At 43.8% G+C, this 10,102-nt stretch overlaps 2 protein-coding genes across 2 annotated transcripts; one reads left to right on the forward strand and one right to left on the reverse strand.

The window, feature by feature from the left end:
* Positions 1-1,205: 1,205 nt before the first annotated feature.
* Positions 1,206-3,359, forward strand: LOC106574259 (putative claudin-24). Its single transcript, XM_014150021.2, has one exon. The coding sequence runs from the start codon at positions 1,583-1,585 to the stop codon at positions 2,264-2,266; it is 684 nt and encodes a 227-aa protein (XP_014005496.1). The 5' UTR covers positions 1,206-1,582; the 3' UTR covers positions 2,267-3,359.
* Positions 3,360-7,083: 3,724 nt separating this feature from the next.
* On the reverse strand, positions 7,084-10,000 carry LOC106574257 (claudin-34). The gene is made up of 2 exons (XM_014150019.2): positions 9,857-10,000; positions 7,084-9,177 (listed from the first exon to the last, which is right to left on the reverse strand). Exon 2 carries the CDS (start codon positions 8,887-8,889, stop codon positions 8,110-8,112), a length of 780 nt encoding a protein of 259 aa, XP_014005494.1. The 5' UTR covers positions 8,890-9,177; positions 9,857-10,000; the 3' UTR covers positions 7,084-8,109.
* Positions 10,001-10,102: the final 102 nt, after the last annotated feature.

Consider the following 10,102-nt stretch of genomic DNA (forward strand, 5'->3'; position numbering starts at 1 on the left):
ATAGCAAAACAATCACTTGATTTCTTTAAAATAGCACTTCATAAACAGGCTATTGAATGTATTTGATCAATTCAGAGTCTCCTAAATCTATAGATGACATGTCAATGCCCAAGTAGCAGCATAGCTTGTTTTGTATTTTTGGTTGACATAGCAACCAAAGAATCTGATGTCTTCTCCCATTTCCATCAGCCTTATTTTAAAAAGGTACACACAGTCTGTTTTATTCTTATTTAATCTCATCTCCCTGGAAACACTCCATGGGGCCCCACAGTTTCGAAAGAGACAAAGCTAGTAGTGAGAGAAAATAGCACCGTGTGTGTGTGTGTGTGTGTGTGTGTTCTGTGGCACATTAACCGCCTCCAACGTTGTTTAAGAGAATTTATCAGTACGTCCAACCGGCCTCACAAGCACAGACCACGTGTAACCACACCAGCCCAGGACCTCCACATCCTGCTTCTTCACCTGCTGGATCGTCTGAGACCAGCCCCCCGGACAGCTGATGAAACTGAGGAGTATTTCTGTCTGTAATAAAGCCCTTTTTGTGGAGGAAAACTCATTCTGATTGGCTCGGCCTGGCTCCCCATTGGGTGGGCCTGGCTTCCAAGTGGAGGGGCCTATTCCCTCCCAGGCCCACCCATGGCTACGCCCCTGCCCAGTCATGTGAAATCCATAGATTAGGGCCTAATGAATTCATTTGAATTGACTCATTTCCATATATGAACAGTAACTTCGTAAAATCGATTAAATTGTGGCATGTTACGTTTATTGATGAATAAATCAAAACAAAAATATTTTGTTGTTACTCTGTAATATAATATTTTTGACATAGAATTAGGCATTATGATTATGGCTCTAGATTGCAGGGAAAGGTTCTTTTTTGTTTGAAAAATACAAAATTCTTCCAGAAGAGAATCATTATGCCTCCCTCCATTATGCCCCCACTATCCCCCCATCCTCACATACTCACGACACCCCTTGTTGTGTGTGTGTGTGTGTGTGTGTGTGTGTGTGTGTGTGTGTGTGTGTGTATGTTTTGTGAATTAAATCCGCATTTTTATAACATCCTGTCTGCATTTTAAAAGCATCCTGATTTAGGCTACAACCTCCTCACTGTGTGTGTGGAAATGGGCATCACCATAGATCTGAATGATGCTGTTGTTCAATGCATCTGACTCTCACTCAGTCACTCTCTCCTGACCACTGAGCAAAGCAGCGGCTGAAGCGAGCCTCCAAGGGGAGGGCAACATGTCAGCAAGCCGCTACTTTCCTCCTCTCAACTGCAGATGATGCGTGCATGTGAGTGAGCTACTGATCGTTTGAAGAAGTTATTCCCTCCCAGCCCATGCTGGTAGTTGTAAACCCTAATTGGGCGTACAGTCTTTTGAACAAATTGAGACTCGATAGGAACCTACTGGCCGTAGCTTCCTCTTGCTTCAACTGGCTGCAGTTCAGAAAGACAAGAGCAGAGAGAAGCAGTCGGGAGCCCTGGCTGCAGCTGACTGTGGCACAGAGAGACAGGGGGAGCAGGCAGCTCGGGAGCCAGAGCTGAGCCAGAGAGTGGCCACTCAGAGTGGGCAGCACTATGGATCCGGGGTTGTGCGCTATGGAACTCCTCGGGGTCTTCTTCTCTATTGGTGCCTGGATCTGCTCGCTGGCCACCACCATCATGTCCACCTGGCTGACCCTGTCCACCGACCTGCTGCCCGCGGAGAGCTACGAGCTGGGCCTGTGGGAGACGTGTGTGGTGCAGGACCTTGGAATTCTGGAGTGCAGACCCTATGACAGTCTCCTCGGCCTGCCCCCGGACATCAAACTAGCCCGGATCCTCATGTGTGTAACAGTGGCCACGGGCCTCCTGGGTCTCCTGCTAGCCATTCCTGGAATCTACTGGATCAACAGCTGCAACCAGGGGCCTGAGGGGTTGAGGGTGAAGAGATTGATGAAGATGCTGGGAGGGATATTGTGCTTGGTAGCAGGGATACTGGGTCTCATACCTGTGTCTTACATCGCTCACCTGACGGTCATGCGGTTCTTCGATGAGGCCGTGCCGGCCATTGTGCCGCGCTGGGAGTTTGGGGACGCCCTGTTCTGTGGCTGGACGGCGGGGTTTCTACACCTGGTGGCCGGCTCTCTGCTGGTCACCTCCTGCGTGTGCCTTCAAGAGGAGCCCTGCACCTTACAAATGCCTATACCGCTACAGAGAAGACATACACACGTACACACTACCACTACCCCACATAGGAAGAGGTCTATGGAATATGTTTGATGAGCTATTGAGAAGTGAGAACAGTATTCTCAGTAGCCTCTGCCCTTTCTCTATCGATGGTGAATAAAACACTGCTTATCTAAAGCTTTTTCATGCTTATTTACATTAGCTATAGTTAGAGTACTCTTGCTGGGACAAATCTTTCTCCATATACTGAGACAGAATTTGCACACAATGCTGGTACTCATTTCAATCCCTCAAACAGGGTTATGTGCATGCCATGTTTGCAAAAATATCACCTACATTTATCAAACAGAAATTCTTTATGGAGCCAAAGAGATACCAGCTTTTAATGCTGCCATTTCTTCCTAATATGTCAATGTGCCTGCAATTGGTACTGTGTAAGAGATAGTGTGCAATGGTGCCAGAGAATTTGATGACAAGCCGTATATTGTCTGTGAAATGACTGTAAACTATTCTGACCAAGGTTGATTATTCTGTATGTCAATGTCAATGATTGTCTTGGATATCATATCTTATCGCAATACAAATGATTTTTTACAGCATCTGTCATCATTATTGTTCAATAACAACGTGAAGCCAGTTCGAATGGGAGCTGATTTCTCACTAGCAAGGCCATAAAAAATGTATCCCTTCTTGAAAGTCTTAGCCTACACAGTTACTCAATCAACAACTGTATTATAGAAATAATTAATCATACAAACTGTAAATAGAACAAAGAGAAAAAGTAGAACATTATATTGTAGAAAGCAAATAATAATGAATGTGCAGAATGTGCTAAGTATTTGTTTTAAATGGTGAAATTTACGGACTTGCTTGCAACAACTTGACAAGACAATGACTTCATGGATATTTGAGGATCTGATTGTATTTGTTTTATTCCTGCTGAAATTTCCACTATACATTCTCTCTAGTTAGAGGCCAATATTACTGATTTACCACATACATTATATCAGATATATATCAATATACATTATATTAGATATATATATCAATATACATTATATTGTATATTGCTCTGTAGTGGTTTTCTGACTCTGAATTGATCAGATATTATAGTGCCACAAGGCTACATATCCTATATCAGTTATATCCATAGTGTGGAGAAATCTGTACATAAAAAAAAATTGATATTATTAAATAAAGAAAAAACCTGACTGTGATTCATTCCTAAGCTCACAAAACACCTGCTTGTGTAACATAAGCGCAAACTGTTGCTAGACAACGATGAAGAAGTGAGTTTAAGTAAGGTGAGGTGACAGACCAAGTCCAGTGGAAACGGAGCTTAAGTCTAATTCCCGCTGATTTCGGTCTTGGCTCCTGTGCTAAGCTGTAGTTAATGAACATCATCATAATGATACGTAATGTGAGGAATGTCAGATTTCCTGGACATCGCCCATTACACTCAAGCTTGCTCAGGCAGGTCATGTTCTTAAACTTAATTTTTTACATTTAATTTCTCCTTTATTTATTTAGCCAGGTGAGTCCCATTGAGACATGAATCCCTTTCTCAAGGGTTCCCTACATGGCCAAGCGGAAACAACAGCCGTAAAATACTTCCTGTCTATTTCAATGCTATAATTTCATCTAATGAGACCATATTCCCTATGCAGTGCATTACTTTTGACCAGGACCCATAGGGAGCTGGTCAAAAGGACTGCACTATTTAGGGAATAGGGCACCATTTGGGACACGCGCTTGCTTCTGAGTGTGCTCTGCTACAGTTCCTCTCAGGTCTTCACATTACGAGACCCCGCCTGGACTTTGAAATGCTCGGACTGCTCCCCACCGCCTCCCGTGTCAATGTTGTCATCTGAAAGATCCCATTGTTGTCCCCTCACAATGGAAGTCATTATAGCTTCCTATGTTAATCGCTTGATCTATCATAGGCAGTGGTTGGTCCTACATCAGAGAAACACATGGAGCCAACCACTATATGTTAAACAGCTCTGTTGTCACATGTCACTTTGAAACACAATGAAAGGGAACATTCGAAACCATTCTATCCTACCTCAATCTCACAGAAAACCACAACAGCTCTGTTGTACAGTGCTTATACAGTTATGTTCCTTTCTCGGCAGATTGTGAAATGCCTTGTGGGATATGTCTATCGCTTGGTGGTTAATGATTAGGGTCAGGGTGGTTGGGGTTATCACTATTGATGATTAGGGTTTGGGTTACGGGTTAAGGACAGGTTAGGTTCTGGGTTTGGGTCTGGATCGATGAAGTTCAATGAGTTGTATCGATCTATTCCTTCACTATCAACTTTAATGTAACAACTTTAGTATTGTTACAGACTCGTTTACAAAAAAATAGTACTGGATGTACGGTCTTACATCCTATTTCGCAACCAAGAATCCTTCGCTCATGCTGCCAAGCATACCCTCGTAAAACTGACTATCCTACAAATCCTTGACTTGGGCAATGTCATTTACAAAATAGCCTCCAACACTCTACTCAGCAAATTGGATGCAGTCTATCACAGTGCCATCCGTTTTGTCACCAAAGCCCCATATACTACCCACCACTGTGACCTGTATGCTCTCGTTGGCTGGCCCTCGCTTCATATTCGTCTCCAAACCCACTGGCTCCAGGTCATCTATAAGTCTTTGCTAGGTAAAGCCCCGCCTTATCTCAGCTCACTGGTCACCATAGCAGCACCCACACGTAGCACGCGCTCCAGCAGGTATATTTCACTGGTCACCCCCATAGCCAATTCCTCCTTTGACCACGTTTCCTTCCAGTTTTCTGCTGCCAATGACTGGAATGAACTGCAAAAGCCACTGAAGCTGGAAACTCATACCTCCCTCACTAGCTTTAAGCACCAGCTGTCAGAGAAGCTTACAGATCACTGCACCTGTAAATAGCCCATCCAACTACCTCATTCCCATATTATTATTATTATTATTTTGCTCCTTCGCACCCCAGTATCTCTACTTGCACATTCATCTTCTGCACATCTATCACTACAGTGTAAATTGCTAAATATTTCGCCACTATGGCCGATTTATTGCCTTACCTCCCTAATCTTACTTCATTTGCACACACTGTATATAGACTTTTCTATTGTGTTATTGACTGTACGTTTGTTTATTCCATGTTGTTTTTTAATTTTACCTTTATTTAACTAAGCAAGTCAGTTAAGAATAAATGATTTTTTACAATGACGGCCTACCGGGGGAACAGCGGGTTAACTGCCTTGTTCAGCGGCAGAACAACAGATTTTTACCTTGTCAGCTCGGGGATTCGATCTAACAACCTTTCAGTTACTGTCCCAACACTCTAACCACTAGGCTACCCTGCCTCCCCGTTGTCTGTGTCACACTGCTTTGCTTTATCTTGGCCAGGTCGCAGTTGTAAACGAGAACTTGTTCTCAACTGGCCTACCTGGTTAAATAAAGGTGAAAAGAAAAAAAAATAAATGATGCTGGAGGCAATAAGGAGGTAACACAATGAAGTCAATGCCCTGAGGACAATAACTGAGAACTTCAATGCCAGGGCGAGTGATTACACAACGGTGGGAAATCCAGAACGTGTTACACAACATCTACAAAACCATAAACCTGTCATCACCTTTCAACCTTCTACCTTTAATGCCTGAGATTTACGTCAGCCAACCGCACTAGGCCACGTAGTTAGGCTGTAGTAACGCTACGCTAAATACAGACTAGACCAGGGCTCTCCAGGTTAACCCTGTTCCTGGACAGCTACTGTCCCGTAGATTCACACTCCAACCCTAATCTAGCACACCTGATTCTAATAATTAGCCGGTTGATGAGCTGAACCAGGTTAATTACATCTGGGGTTGGAGCAAAAAAAACTACAGGAGGGTAGCTCTCCAGGAACAGGGTTGGAGAGCCCTGGACTAGAGACTAAACCCACAGTCAGGTCCTTTAATATCCCCATAATGAGAGTGTGTCCTGCCCACTATAAAGTCCTCTGCATCCTTTAGCCAGACCACAACCAATCCTCTCAATGAGTTGAGTTCCTCTGCAAACAAAAAAAAAGTGTTAAACCCCTGATGGAAAAAGCTATTTTGTTCCCTCCCAACACAGTGTGCTGTCCACCGGATCTGACTGTTCTGACTTTCAGCCAGAGTAACAAGCCCCACTGTGATTGTCCTTACTCCTGCTTTGAGAGGTCTGGTCAAGGACTCATATGCCCTGCCACTGCCAGTCTCAGCCTCCTCCCCTGCACTGTTCACATGAACGGGGCCCAAATGAGAAATAGAGGCTCCACAATACACATCACTTCTTCTTGGCCACTGGTGTCTTCATTTTGGGACCATAGTTAACAAGGACATTACTTAACTTTGTCAAAGCAAGTAAAAAAGCCTGAATAAAAACCTTTAAAATCCTCGAAAAAGAGCAATGAATGAACACATTTGGAGAAAAAAAAAATCAAATCCCTTCCTCTTCTGTAGCACAATCAAATGGATTATATGATTTTGTGGGTCCGCGACTGTCAAAACACCTATGACTGTTTCTGCCAGAGCCGATATTTGACTTTAACACGATAACACCTTACAACCCCTAACGGAAGCCTCGTTACCAGGAAACAATCTGGTCTATGTGGTCTAATAGGGGCAGACAGTGGATGTGTTCCTAATTGCACCCTTTTCCTTTTATAGTGCACTACATTTGGTCTCTGGTCAAAAGTAGTGCACTATATAGGGAATAGGGTGCCATTTGGGACAAAAGCCAGTAACTACCCAGCGTTCACCAGTCAGTGGGGGAGCTCTACAGAGTGCAGACTGCAAGGCACAGTCAGGGATAGAGGATAATTGAGGTCCTTGCCGTGCCGTCTAAAACCAGGCTGAGGAACAATCCTGTTGCTACTCCACATCAAAACAAATACAGTGTGTGATAAAATTGTATTGATTAAAACATTGTCTCTTTTAAATCACATGATTTATCACAACTATTTCTGATTGAATTGTGTATGTGTATAATATTGTTCCTGGATGTCAAGAGCCCTTAAAAGTTTAAGAATACATTTTCAATATGATCAAATAAACAGAAACGGTACAAATCTTGCATCATTTACAAAGAAATACATTCAAAGGCATCAGCAATACAAGTATGAAATGTAAAACATTTAACTGTAATCAGTTTTTAAACTCCCTTTGGAGTTATTGCAAGGCAATGACTAAAGACAGGTGTGTTGCAAGCATGTCCTCAAAAGACAGAGAGCACGTGTGTTTATGTACCCTCCCAATTACTACTAAATACAAACACACTGATATACTCTGACTGTAAAATAAAGGTGCTTTTTTTGTTATCAACTATAGCACAATCATTAGGTATAAGAATGTTACGAATCAATATATGATCGTGTAATCTGACATTTTAAAGGGGCAATCTTCAGTTCAAACAATAACAAAGTGGTTACCCCACCACCGTTTTGGTAAACAGCTGAGGGACGGGGCTGGAGAAACTTAAGCATCCTCAAACTCATAGACAGAGGTATGGATACGAGGACTGAGCATCCATGATACCAGAATTATAGTTTTAACCACATTGACGCTATACAGTGTTTGCTTACAATTACTTTGTTTACGAACAATGGAGTTAAACAAGTTTATATTTGGGGTTCTGATGGGTATAACAGTCGAACTAAACTCAGGACGCATTTAGAAGTTATATTATTCAAGAATCAAATGGGTGTACACTGAGTATACAAAACACTAAGAACTTCTGCTCTTCCCTTGAAAGACTGACCAGGTGAATCAAAGGTGAAAGCTATGATCCCTTATTGATGTGGGGGGGGGGGGCTCTCATACTAACCATATAGTTGCATCAAACGGCTATTCCTTTATGTCACATCAAATACAACATTGAATATGGTAAACTCATATGTCTGATTTCAGAAACAAACTAAAATCACAAGTGCTCATCAGAGCGGAAGGCAGGATTGTCCCTGGCCTGAGAGTTATTCAGACTATCCCTACCGTGTCCCACAGACCCAGGGGACAATGTCCCAACACTTGACCCATCAAAGTGTCTCGCCTCTGGACAAGGCGGCTCCACTCTGGGTCCTACCTTGACAGGGAACCTGTAGAAGATGAAGATAACTCCACTGACGATCATCATGAACGACCCTATGATCCCGACCCCGATTCCTGCCCCAGCGTTCTGGGTCACAGGTGCAGGGGGCATGTGGAAGTTCGAAGGGAACGCAATCGTTTGATTGGTCACCACCGAGTTCAGGTTCCACAGGAGCGGGATGAGAAAACACACAGCGGACAACAAGCACAGAGTACCAGCCACTGCGAACGCACAGCGGATAGGCGTCTGCTTCTCCAGGCCGAAATAGATGTTCCTGAGTGCGTAGACAGCGGCGGCGTTCCCACAGAACCCCACGAACAGCCCTATTAGAGTGAGCACCTGGGCCGTGGCGACCTCCGGGGGCGTGAAGGCGTCCGACAGCGCCATATTCTGACAATACATGACCCTGAACTCAGAGGTCACGAGTGTATGGCTATAGAAACACACCCTCCAGATCCCGACCCAGGCCACTCCTGAGGTGATGAAGGTCAAGTCGGCCACCTGCCAGACCCTCCACTGGATGAGTCCAAGGGTCACCGCGGTAAGGACCCAACCCACGGCGCTCAACCACAGGCTGACGAACTGAGGGTGAGCCGTGTGAACCAGGTATGCCATATCATAACACACGGAGAGCCTCACCTTAAAACGGACAGCCAAGATAATCCACCGACAGTTCTCTTGGTCTGCCTACAGACAAACAACATCTTCCTATCAGATGAACTGAGCTCATCTCAGAGAGCTGCCGTACTGAATGAACAGCGATCGATCTTCTTAAAGATCCTGTTTTTCACACTCAGGCTCCAGACTCACACCTCATATTAAGGAAGAGGCTTGGATACGTTGTCGGTTTCCCAGATCCGGTCCTGCTGTCTCTAGGTTGGAAAACAAAGCAACTGCTGCCCTCTGAGAGGAAAAAAAACATGAATGCGGTGAGAGCAGGCAGCTAACAACACACCTGTGACACAATACATGTTTGAGGAGGAAAGACAAAACGGAGAGAACAATGACTGAATGGCTATGGCAACTGGTGCCATGACAAAGTCTACAAACAGGGAAATTACAATGGGGATTAAATGCAGTGGACAGGGACACATGAACTAGATGTTGTCAATAGGCTCTATGTCCCCATTTGAACTACCTCAAAAGGCTGTGGTCTGGTTTATTGCATGCCACAACACAATCAACATGTGTAAGAGTATGCTGAACGTGGGAGAATAAAAAGTTAACTTAAAAAATGTCATAACTGAGGTTGATGTTAAAATGAAAACATTAGTTCAAAGACACATGCAGTAACCAAGAATAGCATGTGAACACATTGATTGAATACAAGACAGTGGGTTAAAGCATACTTTTAGAGAACCTTGACAAATGTCATTAAAACAACAATCCCCATGGCTACCTCGAGCAGCTAAGTATCACTATGGAAATCTAGCAATTTGTTTGCCTTATCTGAAAATTGCCTTTATAAATTAACTGTATGACGTAAAAGCCTGACAGAGCACGCAGGATCGATAATCAAATACACAGGATGTGGTGATGAAAATCGAAATACAAACTGATATCTGACAAAACAACACATTACCTCTTAGTTCTGACGGGTTAGTAGTGACGAGAGCTACAGATCAGCAGTCAGTGTGCCGGACCGGCCCTCAATCGTCCTGTATTCGTGCCGCTATAAACAAGACAAGACCGACGCTTCCTCAACTTGTACTACATAAAGTCACAGTCATAACATCTCTGTGAATGATTGACTTCTATTGCTATTCACCAGAAAGAGGAAAGGGAAGGCGGTGCTAATTAACCAATCCTACATCAGGCCACACTTTAA

Source organism: Salmo salar, chromosome ssa16, assembly GCF_905237065.1.
Source record: "Salmo salar chromosome ssa16, Ssal_v3.1, whole genome shotgun sequence".
NCBI lineage: Eukaryota > Metazoa > Chordata > Actinopteri > Salmoniformes > Salmonidae > Salmo > Salmo salar.

What these genes read in the sequence shown, in the direction of transcription:
- LOC106574257 (XM_014150019.2), bottom strand. Translation starts at nt 8,889, where the DNA reads ATGGCATACCTGGTTCACACGGCTCACCCTCAGTTCGTCAGCCTGTGG.
- LOC106574259 (XM_014150021.2), top strand. Translation starts at nt 1,583, where the DNA reads ATGGATCCGGGGTTGTGCGCTATGGAACTCCTCGGGGTCTTCTTCTCT.